The sequence below is a fragment of the Arvicanthis niloticus genome, chromosome 8, assembly GCF_011762505.2.
Source record: "Arvicanthis niloticus isolate mArvNil1 chromosome 8, mArvNil1.pat.X, whole genome shotgun sequence".
Lineage (NCBI taxonomy): Eukaryota > Metazoa > Chordata > Mammalia > Rodentia > Muridae > Arvicanthis > Arvicanthis niloticus.
In genome coordinates, this window is record NC_047665.1 from 88,036,065 (window position 1) to 88,057,634 (window position 21,570).

The 21,570-nt window shown below is 36.6% G+C and overlaps 1 protein-coding gene and 1 pseudogene across 3 annotated transcripts; both read right to left on the bottom strand.

Annotated features, from left to right (window-relative positions):
• Positions 1-1,400: 1,400 nt before the first annotated feature.
• LOC117714201 (olfactory receptor 7E24-like) lies at positions 1,401-6,210 on the bottom strand. Of its 3 annotated transcripts, none has more exons than XM_076939826.1 (3): positions 6,053-6,210; positions 4,897-5,008; positions 1,401-4,224 (listed from the first exon to the last, which is right to left on the bottom strand). In XM_076939826.1, the coding sequence occupies exon 3, from the start codon at positions 4,207-4,209 to the stop codon at positions 3,286-3,288; it is 924 nt and encodes a 307-aa protein (XP_076795941.1). In that variant the 5' UTR covers positions 4,210-4,224; positions 4,897-5,008; positions 6,053-6,210; the 3' UTR covers positions 1,401-3,285. The 3 variants fall into 3 exon arrangements, with proteins under 3 accessions (XP_076795941.1, XP_076795940.1, XP_034366778.1); XM_076939825.1 differs by having other exon boundaries at positions 4,897-5,078; XM_034510887.2 differs by lacking the exon at positions 4,897-5,008 and having other exon boundaries at positions 6,053-6,209.
• A 10,237-nt stretch (positions 6,211-16,447) lies between these two features.
• On the bottom strand, positions 16,448-17,606 carry LOC117714227 (protein max-like; annotated as a pseudogene).
• Between the last annotated feature and the right edge of the window lie 3,964 nt (positions 17,607-21,570).

Sequence of the window (21,570 nt, forward strand, 5' to 3'; positions counted from 1 at the left end):
AGTAAATTATTAAGTTATTAGTTTGTTATAGCTTAGATTTGTAATACCAATGTTTTGAGTTGTAAGTTTAAACTTACCCCTCTGAAATGCATTCAACTGTAGGTTCTGATGTTTTGTGTATTAATTTTCATTTGAACAGAGATGAAGTCTAATCCAATGTACCACTTTCTGTAAATGAATGTCAAAAATGGAAACTTGCTTGCGTTTTAAGCAGGGACTCTTAAGCACATGGCCACAGATAGTTGTAGTATTTATATTTAAACTCTGTCCAGTTTCTTAATAGAAATGGATTCAAGAAATATTGAAACCAAGAGGTCTGTGGATATTTTACCTGTCTGTTCTAGTGCTAGAGATGCAACAAAATTTTACAGTGGAGGCAAAAGTGCTTTCAGTACTGCATATTGTTGGGGTACAGAAGTATGTTTGTTCCTTTTCATGTGTCAATAAATTCAAATATCTAGAAAGCTTACAATTATTTTATTATCTTGTCTAGGGTAAAGAGTATTTACTCTTTATAATTATGAAGTTACATTTTAATATTAAATTAATTCACACATAATATCTTTGGATACTTGAAGGAGATAAGAATAGCTAGTTTAGTTTATGAAAAATAAACTAAAAGAATAGCTAGCTAGTTTAGAAATATGAAAACATTTCTTAAAGATAGTAATTGAGTATCATTTTGTTAAAATTATTATGTAGCTCCTCTAAATTTGTTTTGTAAACTTCAAATTTTAATAACTGTTTTTAAAAAACACATTTTCTTATAGTGTTATTACTGTTCTGATGAGACACCATGACTAAAAGCAAGTGGAGGGATTATTTGGCTTATACTTCTACAGCAGTGTTCATCATCAAAGGAAGTTGGATAGGAACTCAAATAGGGTAGGAACCTGGGGTTAAAAGCTGATGCTGAGGACCGAAAGTTATGCTGCTTACTAGTTTTTTCCTCACAGATGGCTCTGCCTGCATTATTATAGAGCTCAGGACTGCCAGCCCAGGTCTGGAGTCACTTGCATCAATTACTAATTATTAAAATGCCCTACAGCCAGATCTTAGGAATACATTTTTTTTTCAAATTGAGGTTCCATTTTCTCAGATAACTCTAGCTTGTGTCAAGTTGACTTATAACTAGCCAGTTGACACATTAATATTTCCTCTAGGTCCACAAATGTGCCATTATTACAAAATCCACATCAGTGATTATAATATGTATATTTCAAGTGTTTGAAGTGATTATGTATATGTATCAAATCCATACAGTTTTATGAATTATATAGAAAAGAGTATTTTTCATGTTTTTATATTTGATTCCATTTAAAACAGTGGCTTTCTGAATGAATTACATAGTTTTTTTACTTTAAAAATTTTTAAAAAATTTACAAGTTAGGGACACAGCATTTAACATTTGACTTTATTACTTTGTATAAATAAGTTAGCAAAATAGGAGAAGGCATATGCCAGTAGTATCTTGAACATATTTTTTAACTTCTTTGATTTCCTCATTGCACCCTTTTTGTTATGCCCCCTTTTGTATCACAATGATCTTAGTTTCTCTATTACCCAAGAAGCAAATTTATGCCAATGATATTCCATGTGATAAAACCAAAACAGAACAAAGCAAAACAAACTGACACGAAAGAGCACAAATGAAGGAAGATTCTTATACTAGAGTGACAAGGAAATAAAATGCATACAGATTGATCTCAATAGGAAAAAATACTTCAATCTCTAATGCACAGTCTATGATCTGTAAAGAGATGCCACAAATGCAAACATGATCCCAGACTTCTTAACCTAAGAACTATAAGAATTTACAGACAATTTCTGTTCTTTTACATAAAATAAACCTAATTTGCCATATATAAAATAGGGAAGACAAGTAGAAAACTTGATGATAGATGATAGATAGATAGATAGATAGATAGATAGATAGATAGATAGATACTGATCTATAGAGCAGAGTTCTTGAGCTCAGGGCTTGGAAATCAGCAGCATACTTCATAGTTGTTAATGTTGTAGATAATGCTTTATCATCATCCCCATTTTCATAATCACACTAAAATTATTATATCCTTTTTAAGGATGAACTTATTGAGAGATATTTTGTTTCCCTATATGGGATGTTTATAGACATGTAGTCAACAATAGGTTAAAGTATGCTTTGAATAAGATTCCTAAGATGTCCACATCAACCACTACTTAAAACTTAACAAGTCCTATAACTTAAATTTCACATATGATAAGCCTATCCTTCTATTCAGTGCTTAGTGTTAGTCTTGATGATGAAGAAACATTGCCTCTGAAATTTTACATCCTCACCTCCCTGGATACTGATTGATTTTTATTGTGTCTCTCATGGTGAAAAATCAAGGAATACAGTTCAAGAGCACATGTACTGAAATATGCTGACCAAACTCTCAAGAATCCTTTTATATGATTGACATGAGAAGATAGGGGCATTAAAAAAAGGAAAAAGGAGGAGACAGATCCTGGAATGGAGCCCGGTATAATTAGAGGAGTTCAATTTTGGTGTTGGAGACACTGGATGATTACTCTGCATAATATTTAAAGTTCAATGTATAGTGCTTAGAAATAGTCAACTGAGTTTATATATTGTAGTTGATTGAGGAGAGGAGACAGAAAAAAATGTGAAGGAGGACCATAAGAAATAGGAGAAGTTAAAATGAATAAACAAATGTCCACAAAAGTGGTGGGATCCTTCCTCTACTCAGAAGTAAACTTAATACTATAATTATACAAAATATGTTAATTTCTTTTCATTTCTCTTCAGTTTCAACTGTTTTTATAATGTAAGGTGTTCATAGGAAAAACAAATGGCTGTGACAATTTCCAGACTTTGGTCACATTCATAATTTTCAGCAACCTTCACTATCACTTAACCCATAAATTTAGTTGACCTTTGAAACTGGATTTTTTTTTGGAAATTTAAAAACAAATAAATTCAATTGGGTGTGTGGCACACACCTTAATTGTAGTACTCACGAGCCAGAGGCAGATACAGAAGTTCCAGTTCAGCCTGTCTTATATATAGAGAAATCTTGCCTCAAAAATTAAGTAGACAAACAAACAAACAAACAAACAAATAAGTTATTCTATTGTCACTCTAGTAAAACACCATTTTGTTGTGGATAAATAAAAATAAATTGAATTTATCAAGTTTTAGAAAAATCATGGAACCACTGAGGCAGTACACATAATTCTAGGTAATTAATTTTTGAAACTTTCTTCCAACATATAAAGTTGATTCTATGGGACCTGTGATTAAACAGCACAAAAGTGGAGTCTTTTAAGGGAATCACTAATGTCCTTATTCCTCAGACTGTAGATGAAAGGATTTAGCATGGGGGTAACCACAGTGTACATTAATGAGGGCACCACATTGTTTCCAGAAGAATGAGACAGAAGTGAGCCAAAATATTCTCCAAGCCCTGTTCCATAAAATAAGCATACCACTGCCAGGTGAGAGCCGCAGGTAGAGAAAGCTTTATACCTCCCACTTGAAGAGGAGATTCTCAGAATAGAAGAAATGATTTTAAAGTATGAGATAAGGATTCCTGATAAGGGGAAAACACCAAGTATGACACCAATAACATACATGAGTATGTTATTATTGAATGTGTTGTTGCAGCCTAAATTTAGAAGTTGAGAAGGGTGACAGAAGAAATTAGCAATTGCCACATCTTTGAAACACTTAAGTTGTAAGGCAACCAAATTGTGAACCAGGGATTCAAAAAGGCTAGCTAAAAATGATATTAAAACTAAGATGCCACAGCGAGAAGGATTCATAATTATTGCATAGTGCAGTGGGTGACAGATAGCCACAAATCGGTCATATGCCATTACAGCTAGAAGCATACTATCCATACATGCAAAAATGATAAAAAAAGACATCTGAGTCAGGCAGCCCACATAGGATATGGCTGGACTGTGGATTTGAAGCTCTGCAACCATGTTTGGAACTGTTGTAGAAATGAAGCCAATGTCAGCCAAGGACAGAATGGAGAGGAAGAAGTACATAGGAGTGTGGAGGTGAGAGAATGAGCTGACAGTCAGGATGATGAGCAGGTTCCCAAGGACTGATATCAGGTACATGGATAGGAACAACCCACATAGAATGGGCTGAAGTTCTGGATCATCAGACACTCTCAGAAGATAAAATTGTGAAACATGTGTTATGTTTTTCATTTTTTCATTATTGTCCTTTTAGAAGAAAAAAATAATTGCAAAATAAATAAGTTAAATATAAAATCACTCTGAATTCTGAACAATTTGAATGCAAATACTCTCATTTAAGGTTTTTCATAAATACAGAAGTATCTGTGGTTTCCACAAAGGCAATTTTTGAAGTATTTCATTACTGTTTTGTGTGTTATTCACTTCCTTAGGTACACAAATAAGGAGCCTGGTTAGAAGAATATATATATATATATATATATATATTCCCGTATATATCTCAAGAGTTGGAAGCATTATATGAACACTAAATTATTTGATACAGTCATATCATCAGTTTATGCTTGTAAAATCCATGCCTAGGAGATTGAGGCAGAGGAAAATCTAGAAGGCCTATTATTTTAGAAATGAAGGAGAACATATTGAGAGGGGAGATAAGCAGAGAAATATGTTAAGGGATGAAGATTGTCAAAGTTCATGCTATGCTTAAATCATAATTATTAAATCCAATATAGTGGGCAACAAATATACTATAATAAAATTCAAAATTGATATCTATTTATCAGAATAACAGAAACAGTTTGAGACAGTATGGCTATATAGAATGTGATTTTTTCTAAAAAATTAAGTTTATAATTTATATTTTTAAACATGTAATGTGCCAGCTACCCCCAGGAATTAAGCATTATTTTAACTTACCTCTTAGGTGGATGATTTTAAAATTATTTAATATATAACTTATAGCTTTGACTTTGATAATTTTCAATTTTTCATCAAAGTGGTTTAATAGTTGAAGGTAATCATATGATATCTGTGACAACAAATGTTGCATTGATATTCACCATTCTTGGTTAATTAAAAATGTATATTATATGAAATACCTTTGGAAATTAAAAAAAACTTATATAGGTTTATTTGCAACAAAAAAGATAATATACCACTCATTTTAAAAAAAACTCAATCCCATGTTATGTGTTAGCATTGTCATATTTTTCTGACTCTAAGACCTGTGATCAATATTTAAAATCCTTAGAATAAAGGAAAGCCACCAAACGAAAGTTCAAACCTTCTTATTTCTAACTAATATATTTCATGCACACCTTAACTGATATGTAGAGGATTGCCTACCTTCCTCTTCATCTGCATTAAAGAAAACAGAGCTGATTATTTTGTCAAGTTATAGTGTGTGAATGTGAAAAAGTAAACAATGTAAAATACGTGAACTAATTTAACTCTCATGAAAGAACATGTGCAAAAGATAAACAAAAGGTAATTTAAAGTACTTACAAATATTGTCAGTTTCCTTATGTGCAAGAAACACATTATTATTTCCTAATTTGCAATATATATATATATATATATATATATATATAACATGTTTTTAATATATTTTAGGAAAATTACAGGTAGTACTCAGTCTCATTAATAAATATATTTAGCTGGATTTTTTTTTTGCACATCCACATATCCAGAATACTGATACTATTGATTCAAATTTCAGAAGTCATATTTTAGGCCTTCAAAATGTGTTAGTTCAGGTGCACATATTACTGTGAGTTTGAATATTTATGTCAATATGATGTGCTATAATTACTGGTACTAACAATAAACAGTGTTTATGGAACATTTTCTAAATGTCAGAAAATATGAAAGACTATTTTTCACTATGATCAAGTATAAATACAAGAATTTAAAATCTGGACATTCCTTTATAGGCTACTAATTTTGATATACCCATGTAACATAGAGCCAGAGTTGGTGGAAACTAAATTGAATAAGATGTCTGATACCTCACTTAAAGTGACATGGATCTTATAATAAAATAGGTTCTATCAGATTATTCCCTACTACCTACCCAAATTGTCAGGTTTGAAAGCTTGTGTAATAATCCTTTTCATATCTATCATCTCTCAGCACTTTCTCAGTCAAGCTACTTTCCTTCTGTGTCATGAAGAGACACTGCAGATTCAAACACTATCATTTCTACTATCAGATGAAGGCTATTTTCTGTCCCCAGGATAGATATAAATAGTCAGAAGCTTGTACAGATTGGTTATTGATCATTCAGTGGCCTTGGAAGTTCAGTGCAGGAGCTCATAATTACACAAATGGGATGAGATTGTACTAGTCCCCACAGAATTCATATTAATTGTAGAAGAACAAGAGAAAGTGAATATCCACAGCATGACTGTGGACTCTCTGCATATAGGTTAAACTACTGTGCATAAACTCCTTTTTGTGTTTCCATGTACATTAAAATTCTAACTACTTTTATTTTATTAATGGTCAGGACTTTGGTACAAATCTGTGATTTAGCAATTTATATTACAAAGAAAAAGATTTCCTAATTCTAGGCCAGACTAGGTAGAACAGTTATTTCCAATCAAGTGGCATTTATGTATGAAGACAAAATACCTTTTTTTATTTGGTGATTTGAATTTTATTTACTTCTGTTATGAAGTCTTGAGTCTAATATATATATATATATGTGTGTGTGTGTGTGTGTGTGTGTGTGTATAAATGTATTAAGCATTTACAGAATTTTTTCTTATCTTCTTTTTATTTATTTATTTATTAGATCTTTTATTTACACTTCAGATGCCATCCCCTTTCTCCATTCCCCGCCCCCCTTAGAAGACCCCTATCCCATGCCCCCTTTTCCTTTTTGCATTTATACATTTTTTAAAAAAATGTTAATCATAGGCTTTATAAGTTTGGTATTGTTCAATCAGAGGTGTAACCCACTACCCAACCTAGATATAACAACTATCTTTGACTGGTGGAGATACATGAACATCTGCCTCCCTGTCTCCCCCCTCTTTCTCTCTTTCATCACCTAGCTTCTCCTCTCCTTCTTCTTCTCCTCTCCTTATTCCTTTTCTTCCTCTCAGTACTCCTCCCACCTTAGTTCCTCCTACATATCACCCTTCCTGTTAAAATGAAACTTTTCTCTCAAAATACAATTAGAGCATAATTATGCCAATTTGTACCAGTGAGGTACAAGATAGTCCTAATACCCAGTCCATCCTTTTGTTGACTAACCAGCTCCTCTGTCATCTATCCTAACTAAAGCATTTAGTTCTGAACCTGGCTTTAGGATGAATGTCAGCTGCCGACCATCCACTCAAATCTTTTCTCTCAAGGTAAATAGCTATAAGTTTTCAACCCCGTCAGAAATCCAGAATGACTGAGTTAACTATAATTGTGGGAAGCACAAAGCATAGCTTCTAAAACTTAGCCAATTTATAGAGACCTCTGAACACCTGGACACTCGCTCTACTTCAAAACGTTGGAGCATCTGTTCTTCTGCCTTCTGGCCCAGGATCATCTGACAGACCTTTTTTTTAATATGATTTTTTATTAGATATTTTATTTACACTTCAGATGGCATCCTCTATCCCCATTCCCCCCCACCCCCCTTAGGAAACCCCTATCCCATGCCCCCTTTTCCTTTTTGCATTTATACATTTTTTTAAAAAATGTTAATCATAGGCTTTATGAGTTTGGAATTGTTCAATCAGAGGTGTAACCCACTGACCGACATAGATATAACAACTATCTTTGACTGGTGGAGATACATGAATATCTGCCTCCCTGTCTCCCCCCTCTTTCTCTCTTTCATCACCTAGCTTCTCCTCTCCTTCTTCTCCTCTTCTTATTCCTTTTCTTCCTCTCAGTAGTCCTCCCACCTTAGCTCCTCCTACACATCACCCTTCCTGTTAAAATGAAACTTTTCTCTCAAAATACAATTAGAGCATAATTATGCCAATTTGTACCAGTGAGGTACAAGATAGTCCTAATACCCAGTCCATCCTTTTGTTGCCTAACCAGCTCCTCTGTCATCTATCCTAACTAAAACATTTAGTTCTGAACCTGGCTTTAGGATGAATGTCAGCTGATGACCATCCACTCAAATCTTTTCTCTTAAGGTAAATAGCTATAAGTTTTCAACCCCGTCAGAAATCCAGAATGACTGAGTTAACTATAATTGTGGGAAGCACAAAGCATAGCTTCTAAAACTTAGCCAGTTTATAGAGACCTCTGAACACCTGGACACTTGCTCTACTTCAAAACGTTGGAGCATCTGTTCTTCTGCCTTCTGTCCCAGGATCATCTGACAGACCTTAGTGCTGCAGAATTATTAAGGGCTGATTACTCTGTCTAGGCAGATATAATCAGTCGACTAGTCTGCAAGTGTGTCCTTTTCTGGACAGTAATTTGGAAGACAAAATACTTTAAAGTGCTTATTATTATAAACATATGTATACACTTTGATAATATCAAATTAATTCGCATTATTGTGAAAGAATCAACATGGTACATCTGAAACTTTTTATTTTCTCCACACAGAAAGAAATATTAACAAAGTAATTTTCATATTGCTGTTACATATTTGAAGTTATTATGAAAAAATTCAAGTTATAAATCTAATGTGTTAAAAGGTAGGACTTATTAGCCTACACTTATGCTCCATCCATATTTATTCAAATTATATTGAAAATGATGTTTCATGTTTTGAGGTGACACTGTGCTAGCAGAGAGTCTACTCAGGACCCTTTTGACAATTATTTTCTCAAGCCATAGGTAAAGATATTCAGACTGTCATTTATAAACTCACCACCCTCATAGCTAGGATTATGTTAATTATTGTTGAATTGGTTTGCAAAAATACATGATTTCATGATAATAATGGAACAGATTTTTTACTGAGCCTTCCTATAGCCAACACATAACTACTGAATCAAATTTTATTTATAAACTAATACAGTTTATATGCTTATTTGTCTAGGAGAGTGGACCTCTGTGTTATAGTTCTAAATTTTATGGGCTTCCAAGCAGACTAGGAGTGTACAGGGAGGGATCCATGGCTCTAGAGACATAGGTAGCAGAGGATGCCCTTGTCTGACATCAATGGGAGGGGAGGTCCTTGGTCATGTTGAGGTTTAATATCCCAGCATAGGGTGATACTGGAGCAATGAAGTATCCAGGGATTTCTGTGGTAGGAGAACTGGGTTCTGATGTTGCCAAATATTATTGGTTTCTGTTGCTTATTTTCTTGCACTTGCCTCTTGCTATCTGATTATCTCTGATGTTAAGTGGCCTTGCTGTTTCTGACTGGAACCTGTCCCTCCTGTTAGCCTGTAAACCTGTGATTCTGAATGTATTAGAACCCCTGGGGTTTGAGCTGCTACTGGGGTTTAGGCTGAGTGGTTTGAGATCCAGAGCAGAGACTCTGATCCAGGTACAGGTCCAAGCAGGAAAGAGCACGAGTTTCTGGCTGGGTGGTGTATCTGCATCCTGGGGTTCAAGGGTCTCTGTTCCACCAAGTATTGGGGCAAAATTTAGGGTCTCAGCTGTGATCCTAGATGTGTCAGAACACCTGGGGAGTAAAGCTGCAACTGGGGGTATGGGCTGAGTTTGTTGGGATCCAGAGCAGAGGTTCTGCTCCCAGCACAGATCCAAACCAGAAGGAGTGCAGGTCTCTGGCTTGGACATAAAATCTTTAAAAGAAAAAATTGAACCTTCTCTTGGTGAATTTTTCCTTTGATCAGTATAGAATCTTCTCGCTCCTTAGAGAAAGCCACAGCACAACTGGTGCTATGACAATTTTGTTGAGAGTAATCAGAATTTTTATACCTTTATCAGAAAGTGAATATAATAACAGTTCTTAGGATCAATACAATTGTAGTTGCCAGAACACAATTAAAATTTCAAGCTATACAGGGCATATGAGATTAATGTCTAAGACCAATTGTTCCATGTTTTCATTTTCCAAAGTTTCCATGTTTCCTGAACTTCCAAGGGAGCATTCAAAGAAGCATAAAGAGGCCTGATTGCTTCAGTGCCTGAAAGAATGCCACCAATCTCTTAGGAGCTGGAAAGCACATGTGCCCCAGGAACCATAGACTCTAATTTGAAATCCCTACGGCACATGCTTCTCAGAGCAGCTAAACCAGGCCAGTTACATGATTCCCTGAAATTCTGTATCTCTTCTAATTAATTCTTATTTTAAGTCTATTTTGTTAAATATTAGAATATCTACATCAGTTTGCTTCTTGTGTTTATTTGCTTGGAAAATCTTTTCCAACCATTTATTCTGAGGTAATGTCTATCTTTGTTGTCTTTCATCTATGCAGTAGAAGGATGGATCCTGCTTTTTTTTTTATTCTGTTAGCCTGTTTCTTTTTATTAGGGAATTGGGTCCATTGATACTGAAAGATATTAATGACTAATGATTGTTATTTCCTGGTATTTTGTTCTTGTTGTTGGTGGTAGTAGTGATGGTAGTGGTGGTGGTGGTGCTGCTGGTTGTGGTGTGTGTGTATTTCCCTACATTTGGTTTTGCTGATATGAGATTGTTTATTGTCTATGCTTTCATGGGTGTAGCTAACTTTATTGAGTTGGAATTTCCATCTAGTACCTTCTGTAGGGTTAAATTTGTGAATGGATATTGTTTCAATTTGACTTTGTCATGAAATACTTTGTTTTTTTTTTCTCCTATGATTATTGAAAATTTTGCTGCATATAGTATTTTGGACTGGCATCTGTGATCTCTTAGAAACTGTAAGACATTTGCCCAGACCCTTCTGGTTTTTAGTGTTGCCATTGAGAAGTCAAGTGAAATTCTAATAGGTCTACCTTCATATGTTACTTAGCCTTTTTCCTTGAAACTTTAAATATTCTTCTTTGTTCTATATATTTATTGTTTTGATTATTATGTGTCACAGGAACTTTCTTTTCTGATCCAATTTATTTGATAGTCTGTAAGCTTCTTGTATCCTTACAGATATGTTCTTTTTAGGAAAATTATCTTCTATGTTTTCATTATATATTTTTACTGATTTTCTGAGCTTGGAATCTTTCTCTATTCCTAATATTCTTTTTCATAGTGTCCTAGATTTTATGGATGTTTTGGGTTAAGGATTTTTTAGATTCAACATTTTTTTTGACCAATGAATCAATTTCTTCTATCATGTCTTCAATGCCTAAGATTCATTCTTTGATCTCTTGTATTGTTTTCATGTCTGCAGACTATGGTCACTTACCTGGATTTTACATTTCCAGAGTTCCCTCAGTTTGTGCTTTATTGCTTCTAATTCTGTTTTCAGGTCTTGAACAGTTTTCTTCTTCTAGCTTGTTTGCTTGGTTGGCTGCTTTTCCTAGATTTCTGACATTATTTAAGAGATTTATTGATTTCTTATATTTTTTGCTTATCTTCTATTCCTTCAAGAATTATTTTAATCATTTTCTCCTTAAGGACTTTTATCACCTTCATAAAGTTGATTTTAAGGTCATTTTCTTGATAAAGTTGATTTTAAGGTCATTTTAAGGTCAGCTTCAGCTGTGTTGGACTATTCAGGTCTTGCTGTTGTAGAATAGCTGGCCTCTAGAGGTGCCATATCTCTTTGACTTTTGTTAATTTTATTCTTACACTGATATTTAGTTGTCTAGATTTGGTATGATTATAGATCTAAGTGCTGATTTCTGAGTTTATCTTTGTTGGATAAATATTTTATTTCTTGTTTTTTTTTTGTTTCCATTTTGGTATTCTGGTCCTTGTGGCCTGAATTTCTTATATATAGCATGACCTCTGATAAAGTAGGTAGTTTCTGTCCAAGTTGGGGCTATACTTCTGGAGGCTAGGTTGACCTTTGCTGCAGCAGACAGTCACTGAATGAGTTGGGGTGGGATAATGTGATGAGGAGGAGAGTGGGGATTGTGTTTTCTTTATTGCTTCAATTTTCATTTTCAGGTCTAAAATAGTTTCCTTCACTTATTTTGTTAATTTGGTTGGTTTGTTTATTTGGTTGGTTTGTTATTTGGTTGGTTGGTTGCTTGCTTTCATTGGTTGTTTGGCTTTTCTTGGATTTTTGAGACTGAATGAATAAAGGAGATCCACTGTTGGGCCTTCTATCTGTGGTTCTGGCAGCAGATGTAGTATCTGGTCCAGCAGAGAGTCTCTGCCTGATTTCACCTATTTATCTTTCTGGCTTGCTTGGCCTGCAGTGTTCATCAAACTGCCATGGCCTATACAAGTTCTTCTGACTGGCATATATTGTATCTCTTCTTCTGATTGGCATGGCCTACTCCTGGGCAACAGAAGTCTGCTGAGTTGGGAACCAGCAAACAATAGCTAGAGGGGCAGCAATGGAGCAGAATGGGGGAGAAGGGAGTAGGTCTTTGGGAACCAAATCCTGAGAATGAGGCATTTCCTTAGGCAGGTGGGTCACTCACCTGTTCTTCTGACTAGCATGATCTAAACCTGGGAAGCAGAAGTTTCTTCAATTTGGGGCTGGGGGAAAGCAGTGGGAAGAAAGTGTGCTAGGATTGGATGGGAAGCAGGGCTATGCAATGGATCTTTGGAAACAGAATCCAAAATCTAAAGAGTCAGGGAGTTCCAGAGGCAGATGGGTTAGTCAACTGTTTTTTTTTTTTTGGGCTAACATGGCCTCCTCCTGGGCAGTGAAAGTCCTCTCAAGTTGGGGTTGGGCATGCAAAAGCAGGAAAGTATGACTGAAGTATATTTGAGTACTTTTTAAGCTCCTTTGAATTTTTTTCAAAATTGTGTGTGTAAATAATGAGTATTTTTCTGAAATAATCAGACAGCAATTTAATGTGAAATTTAATTACATGCCTCTTCAGTTCTTAGAATTATAATTTTATTTATTTGAGTGAACAAATCTATGTACAAAAGAAGTTTTTCACAGTAAGAGTATTATTGTAAGTATATACACATCAATGGTAAATACAGCATTTATAAATACTTGTTATAAGTACAAAGACAGCTGAATATAGTCAATCACACCTATATGACCTTACATTTTGGTATAAAGTCAGGATGAATGTGATTTTGAGTGTGACATAGGCTATAATACAGTCAAAGTTTCAAGGATGGTAGCTAAATAGATAAGGTTCTGCCTCAAGAACACACTGAACACTACAAAGAAATTCCCTGAAAAAGAAATTTTAAATTTTATAATATATAACCGTCATAGTCAGAATTCACCACAGTTATCTATAGTACATTTAACTCAAACACAAAAGAATATACTTCTCAGTATCCCATAAAACATTCTCCAAAATTAATCACATAGTGGTCATAAAGCAAGTCTCAATAGATACAAGAAAATTGAAATAGACCCTGTATCCAATAAGAATACCACAGATTAAAGCTGGATTTCAACAACAATAAAAGAAAGCCTGAAGTCTCATGAAAACAAAATATTTTTTTTTCTGAATGACTACTGGGCCAAAGCAGAAATAAACAAATAAATTTAAGATGCTTTAGAATTCAAGGAAAATAAATGTACAGCATACACAAACTTATGGGACATGGTGCACTAAATAAGGGCAATGGTGCTAAAAGGAAAGTTCATAGTATGAAGGTGGGGTGTGGGAAGCCATGGCAAGGCCTTACTCTTGGCAAACACTCACCCTTGGCAGTCCTACCTACTATTCTTCTTTCTGCTTACCTTCCATGATTCACTTGCTATCTTTTAAGTTCTCAGAACTTCAAACAAGGCCTCATAGCAACCCACCCTAGAAACCCTTTCTCCTGACCTTTAGATTTAGCCAACATTCTGCTAGATAGATGTTTTTAGAACCCCTGGTAATGGCAAGGCTTTGTGAGAACAACAGGCATAACCTAGTTAGACCCCACAGCTGCAGCCAGCTTCCTCCACCTGCAAATCCCCCTTTCCCTTACTGCCCCTCCCCATATCCTGTTTTCAGAGTATATAACCTGTGTGAACAATAAAATCTTTGCCAGCTTGATCACACTTCTTAACTTGCTGTGTCTCCTTATTTTCTCACGCATCTCAGTTCTCTCCACAGAGTCTAAGGGTCCCACTTGATTGTCCAGATGAACTGGACAGGGGGCCATCTCTGGTGACTAGTTAGAACCCTGGGATGGGGGAAGAAACAGGGAGACTATGGGGGTAACCATAGCTTTTATTCCTACTAGAGGAGGATATAGAGACTGAAGTGGCCAAATCTTATAGCCAGGCAGGACTTCAGAGAAGGAAGGGGGACATAAATCTACCCAGAAAACCTTCAACCCCAAATTTGTATATATATCAACAATGGACAACAACCCTGAGCTGCAACATGACTCTATTTCTTGAGGCAATCAGCCAGTGACCTAGTGGCAAGCTAACTACATTGAACAACTTCTTTTATTGAAAAGACAATTCATTCTTCTTACTGGAATAGATAACTATTCTGCTTAGGGATTTCCTATCCTGAACAAAATTCATAAGTCAAGACTACCATCCATTGTTTTAAAGTCTGACTCACTGTTATGGTACTCTACACAGCATTGTTTCTGATCAAAAAACTCATTTCACGGGCATAGAGGTGCAACATGCTCACAGAATCCACTAGTATTGACAGGTACTCCACCACTTTGAAGTAGCTAGAAAGATATAATGGTGGAGTGATTTTTTGAAGACAGAGTTATGGTGCCAATTACATAGACTTATTCTGGAAGGCCAGGGAAGGATTGTTCAGAAGACAGTATACACTTTGAATTGGTATTCAGTATATGGTACTGTTTCTCATATAGTCATGATTTACTGGCCCAGGAATCCAACAATGGAAATGGGAGTGACTCTACTCACTAAGACTATAAGTGACCCAGGAAAAACATTGCTTCTTGTTCTAATGATTGTTTTCCTTCTACTGGTCTAGACATTTGATTTCAGCAAATGAGTGGTCCTCCCTGGAGATACAATAAACATTCTATTGAACTGGAAACTCACTCAGGCTTCATCCTGGCTAATTTGGGTGTCCAGTACTTTTATATCAACAGGCTACTAAAGGAATAATAGTGTTATGAATGGCTATTGATGCAGATGTTAAGTAGCAGATTGCCTTACTGCAAAGGAGGTAAGGAAGACTAGATGCAGGATATTCTTTGGCATGTCTATTGGTATTATTAGATCTTGGGATTGAGGATAGTGGAAAACTACAAAAAATCTGATGCAGGCAGATTAAAAAAAAAGCTAAGAACCTTCAGAATGAAAGGTATGGGTCATTTATTCAGAGAAAAAACCAAATAATGCTGAAGCCTTGCCCAGAGTGAGGAAATAAAGAACTGGTAGCTATTCTATATTTTTGTTTGTCCATGTGAAGTTGACTATTGCTCTTTCAAGGTCTGTAAATAATTGTGTTGGAATCTTGATAGGGAATGGATTAAATCTGAAGATGGTTTTTGGTAGCATGGATGCTTTTTCTATGTTAATCCTACTGATCCATGAGCATTGACAATCTTTCAATCTTCTGAAATCTTCCTCGATTTCTTTCTTTATAGACTTGAATTTTGTCATACAAGTCTTTCACTTGCTTGGTTAGAGTTACATCAAGATATTTTAAATTATTTGTGGCTATTGAGAAGGGTGTCATTTCCTGGTTTCTTTCTCAGCCCATTTGCAATTTATATATAAAATGGCTACTGACATTTTAAGTTAATCTTGTATCCATCCACATAGCTGAAGGAGTTTATCACCTGTAGAAGTTCCTTAGTAGGATTTTTGAGATTGCTTATGTATACTGTCATCTCATCTGCCAATAGTGATGCTTTGATTTCTTTCTTTCCAATTTGTATCCCTTTGATCTCTTTTAGTTATTGCTCTAATTATAACTTCAAGTACTCTATTTAATAGATTTGGAAAGAGTGGACAGCCTTGTCTTGTTCATGGTTTTAATGGATTTGTTTTGAGTTTCTCTCCATTCAATTTGATGTTGACTATAGACTTGCTGTATATATTACCTTTATCATATTTAGGTGTGTCCATTATATTCCTGATATCTTAGTACCCAATAAAAGCAAAGCAGTTCAGAGATTCACAAAGTCCACCAAACTGAGGTGAGGGAGGACTGGGAGGAAAGCCTAGCAGATCAGGTTTCCTCCAAGCACATGCTCTGAGGGCTGAGTAGGGTGGGCAGGACACCATGTATTCAGAGGTCTGGCCGTCTGTCTGTCCTCCACAAAAAGAGCTGACAAGTTAGGGTGTTTTGGTTTTAAATTTCTGATGGGGACAGGAACCCCTGAAGGGAATACATTTAAAAATAGTGGACAGAGGGAAGGGGATGAGAGCTGTTGTCCAAGAGTTTCTATGCAAAAATAACAATTAATACAGAGAAAGGAAAATAAAGAGTCTTCTCAATGGTTCTGAGGGTTCTAATAATGAACTGAAGGAGGATGCGATGGAAAAGTTGACAGTTTTATTGCTGGCCTGTCCCATATGGCTTAGCTGGCCTCCATCTGGAGTTTCTTCCTGCTCTGGGGCTCTTCAGACTCGAACTGTGAGCTGAAATCTGAGCCTCCATTGAAGGCAGAGATGGTGCCGCCCTTGGCTTTGGTGTAGAGGTTGTTGTCTGAGGAGGGATAGTTGGTCTGCAGTTGGGCACTTGATCTTGCCTTCTCCAGTGCCTGGACTTGTTGCTCCTGAAGAGCATTCTGCTGTTTGAGGTCATCAATGTGTTGCTGGTGCATATGGTTTTTCCTTCACATATACTGGATATACTCTGTTGCTTTGTCTAGGATTTGGGCCCAGGATGCCTTCTCTTCTTGGAGTGATGGGATTGAGTTCTGCAAATTGTGAAAGCTGTCTTTGATGTAGTCCCTACTGTAGGGATCTGACAGAAGGCGGCTATCATCCTTGCAGCCATCTTGAGCCTCTATACCCTGACAACAGACTTGATTACATCAGCCTACAATAGCTGAGCACACTCTGATAACATCTTGTTTTAGATATCCAGGATTTTTCCTTGGGTGTGTGAGACTTAAAGGTGTGTGACTTAAGGGTGTGACTTAGAGATCAGATCTAGAGACAAGGCCTAAGGGCATGACTTAAAGGCGTGACTTAGAGGCGTGGCTTAGAAGTGAGACATATAAAAGGCGAGAGGCAGACAAAAGAATTCAGTGCAACTTGGAGTTATTAGGCATTAGGTATTAGGCACTTGGCACTTGGAGGAAGAACTTGGAATTAGACATTAGGCACTTAGCACTTGGAAGAAGTAACTTGGAACTTGGAGGCACTAGGGACTAGGAACTAGGGACTAGGAACTCAAGACTTGGGACTTAGACTAGGAAGAGAGACTGAAGAATAAACAGGATTGAATCATACTCTGTCTGGTCTCCATTCCTCATGTCAGTCCTCACTCTCTCTCTTGCTGAACCCCTACCCACGGACTGGAGAAGCTTGGGGCAGTGTGGGCTTTAACAATTTAGCTCCCAAGGCTTTTGGCAGTGTGGGTCCCAACATTGATAGAGCGGTCTCCAACATTTTTGGCCTCCAAGTGTGGAGCAGCTTGGGCTGCAATGCCCTACGGTTTTGTTCCAGTGCATTATGGTGAACCCGTTTGTCAGCATTGCTCTCCACCTTGATGTTATAATTATTGCTCATTTCCTAAGGCCCAGGGAGCAGCCACTCCAGGGAGGGGAGGGGTGGAGAGAAGGGAGAAGTCACTGACAGCAACAAGCCCCCAGGCACTCACTCACTCACTCACTCACTCACTCACTCTCTCACTCACTCACACACACTCTCACACACACAACACTGGCGACAACCACCTCATTGCAGCACCAGATCAATGGCTGCACACACCTTGCATTGTTTTAAGGACAGAAGGGAGAAATAGTGGTAATTGTTTAACTACTTTTAAGCATATATGGAAGAAAAAAGAAAACCAGGCCTTTGAGCTCAAATGTAGGAAACAAATGCACAGAGAGAGAGAGAAACCGTAGCTCAGCAGATAATTGTTTAAAATTGTTTTAAATGTTTCAAGTTGTTATCTGCATTATCTCTCCTCCACCACATTTTCCACTGGCTCTAAGGGTATGAGTCAGATTGTTGACTTATTCTGTTCTAAGGGTACTTGTTTGGTCTCAAAGACTGGTAACTTAAATGAATTTATTCCCTGTTTGATGTAGTGGGCCATGCAGTTGAGGACTCAAGGTCTCATCATTAGCCTGACCAGAGTGAAAAATTCAATAAAAATTAGGACAACTTACCAAGGTCCAGCCTTAGCATGAGGAGGGGCCTGAGAAAGGGGTGAGTGGGAATGACACTGATTCAGTAACAATCCAGAGTCAGTAGTGGATGCCAGCTGTCAGTTCATGTGTTCTCATTGTTCGATCTGGTCAGAGAGATTGAACGCAGTCTTTTGTTTACTAAAGTTACATTCATCAGACAATTGGTAATCATTTTCTAAAAAATCCATGGTTACATAAATTCTAAAAGTCTTGGATCATTACCTCCAACCTCCAATTCTTTGAAACAAAAACTAAACACAAAGCAAAAGTACATTTCCTTATTGCTCTTCATGGGCATCTGGGCATAGCTCTTGCGACTTCCTGGTACAGAAGACAGCAGTCATTACAGTAGCTATTTTCATATGAGAACAGAAAAGTGATAGACTACTGAGCTTAAAATAATTTTGTACCAAGTTTTACATTTTATGCAAGTAAAGCAGCTAGTTCTCTCTAATATCTTTCTAGGAATTGTTGCCTCCAATCATATGCTTGTACATCGTCTTTTAATTCTCTAATATTTGTTTTCTTATTTTTGTAATTCCATGGCTTCATGTCCAAGATTGACAATCACTCCATGAACATTATTCCCTAGTCCACCATCTTTTCCCATTAAACCACCTCTCCTTTTAATGCTATTTATTTCTAGATCATAGACAAACCTTCTTCCTATAAATTAAACTTATCACTTGCTTGTTTTTTTTAAAAATAGATCTCTCCTTTTCTTATCTATGTCTTTTCTTCTTGAGGCCATTTTAACTTTTCATCCTTGATGTTCTCAAGCTCACCCTGGCCAATTAATGGAGCAGTCATTGAACTGGTGGATACATGTATCTTATATAATTCCAAGTTTAAGACCAAGTCACATAATGAGCAGTTTCTACTGAGGGCCATCTATGTTTTTATGGCCTCTGTTGTTATGTTGTCTAGATCCTTTCACATGGCTCCAAGGGCCAAGCAGAAGGCGTGTTCCTCATCCCCTACAGCCTTATGACCACCTCCATTCCTGAGAACCAGACCTGTTTCATTTATTATGGAATGATTAGCTCTGAGTAATGGGGGAGGTTTATTCCCCAGAAAGAGAAATTGAAAGTAAATCAAATAGAAGAGACAGCAGGTCAGCTTCAGAGCAACAGCAGTCATCAGCACACACAGGGATCTATTGCCTGGCAATGCTCCACGGGTAGGAACTGTTTCACACTGTCCCCTATGCAGCCATGCTGGAGCCAGCAACAACTAATGCTGACAGTAAAGGACAGTAAGGAAGCCAAGTAAAAATGAGACTGATACCAACTATCTGATCTATGTCTTCTTAGTTCCATTTATTTGAAGTTTTATCTGACCATGGCATGTTTTGCCCTAATTACTACTAATTGGTTGGTGTGGAAGTCTGAAGCTTCTCCTAACGGCATGCAAAGTCCTCCCTGTTTCATAAAAAGAGGATCCAGCATCCTCCAGTTTTGTAGGTCTACTTTTACAAGGGATCAAATGGCTCTCCATCCTGGAAATAGAATTTTCAAATGGTCTAGGTTTATGTCTATTTGAGATTCTTAAAATATTGGCTCTCCCAAAGTCCAATGCTTGTCATATAAGTGTAATTGATTGAACTATACTATGACCATGTTGACTTTGTAATTACTGGGTTACACTTCTAAAGTACACAGTTGTAAATAACATATATAGATAAAGTCATTACTGGTAAAAAAAAATTGGCTCTCAACAATCTAGATTGATGTGCCTATGTCAGTTATAACACTATTACTGCCTTTCCTAGGATAGTGGCCAGAATTGGGTCTGTTTGACCCTTATTAATATTAAGTCAAGGCTAATATGAGTTCTTCCCTCTTCTCCATTATGAGCATATACCTGGGGAATAACAGAGTTGGCGTGTGATTTTCTAGTTAGTCGGAGGAGGCAAATTTGTGCAAACCATTGGTATAAGCAAGCTAAGTAATTTGAGAACATAATCTAGAAATCTTGTTCTTGGCAACTCACCATTAGCAGGGTATTAATAAAATTGTAATTCCTGAGGGTGTTTTTTTTTCCTAGCCAGTCTTCTCCGCAACCTAATTTATTGATTTCTGCTCCTTCCTTAGACTAATATTATTTCACCCCTAGAAGGGAATATAAGAGAGCAGAGATATACCCAAAAGATTTCTGTCACTATTTTTTCTAAATTCCCATGCTCAGGTTTAGGGCTGAGAGGAATTTTGTATCCTGGGCTAGTAAACTCTGGTTATCCTTAATCTCTTAAGTTGTCTGAAGTATAAGTGACATTATGTCATCATCCTCACTGTTCTATTTTTCAAGGGGTGACTGACACCAGCTACCTTGGTAGTAGATGGGGTGGTGAGGATAGAAATGTAGGGTCCCTTCCAGACAGGTTCAAGGGTCTGGACAGAGATGCTCTTTATTCAAACCAAGTCTACTGGCTGAAATTTGTGGGTAGATTCAGAGGTGGAAAATGTCAGGACTCCATTTAGAACAGGCCAATCTATTCAGTGTCCTGTTGAGCTTTCTGCAAAGCCTGCAGATAGTGGAATGATTAGACATTTCTCCTTGGGGAACATCTCAGAGTTTGGGGAAGATGTGAGGTAGTCTTCTAAACATAATTTCAAAAGAATTAAGCCCCTCCCACAAAGGTGTATATTGGACTCTGAGAAGGACAAAGGGGATAAAGTTGGCTGAAGTTTTGCTACTTTTCAGGTCCAATTTAGTCAAAGTCTCCTTAAGAATACTATTCGTTCTTTCTGCATGACCTAATCTTTAAGGCTTATATGAACAATACAATTTCTTTTTTTTTGGTTTTTCAAGACAGGGTTTCTCTGTGTAGCCCTGGCTGTCCTGGAACTCACTCTGTAGACCAGGCTGGCCTCGAACTCAGAAACCTGCCTGCCTCTGCCTCCCAAGTGCTGGGATTAAAGGTGTGCACCACCACCGCCTGGCAACAATACAATTTCTAGTTAATATTTAATACATTTCTCAGAATTGAGAAATTATGATGATGAGGTCAGAATAGTTTGGACTCCAAACTAGGGGCAGTCTAATCCAAGAACTTATTTCTTGAAGATGTATCTTAATATCTAATGGTACAGGTACTTTGTTTGGTACTCTTCCACCTATCCTGAGGTATCTTCAATTACTAGAAAGTATTTACATCAAAAACAGTGGATCTGATTCAGCTAGGTCCAACTCCCAGTATTCCCTGGACCCATTTCCTCAAACACATATCCCTTTTGGGGTTTTCTTTCCCCATTTAGAGTTTATCTGAATACAAGTGATATATCTAAAAATCATATCTTTAATCAATCTTTTTAAATTTGGACATAATACCTGTG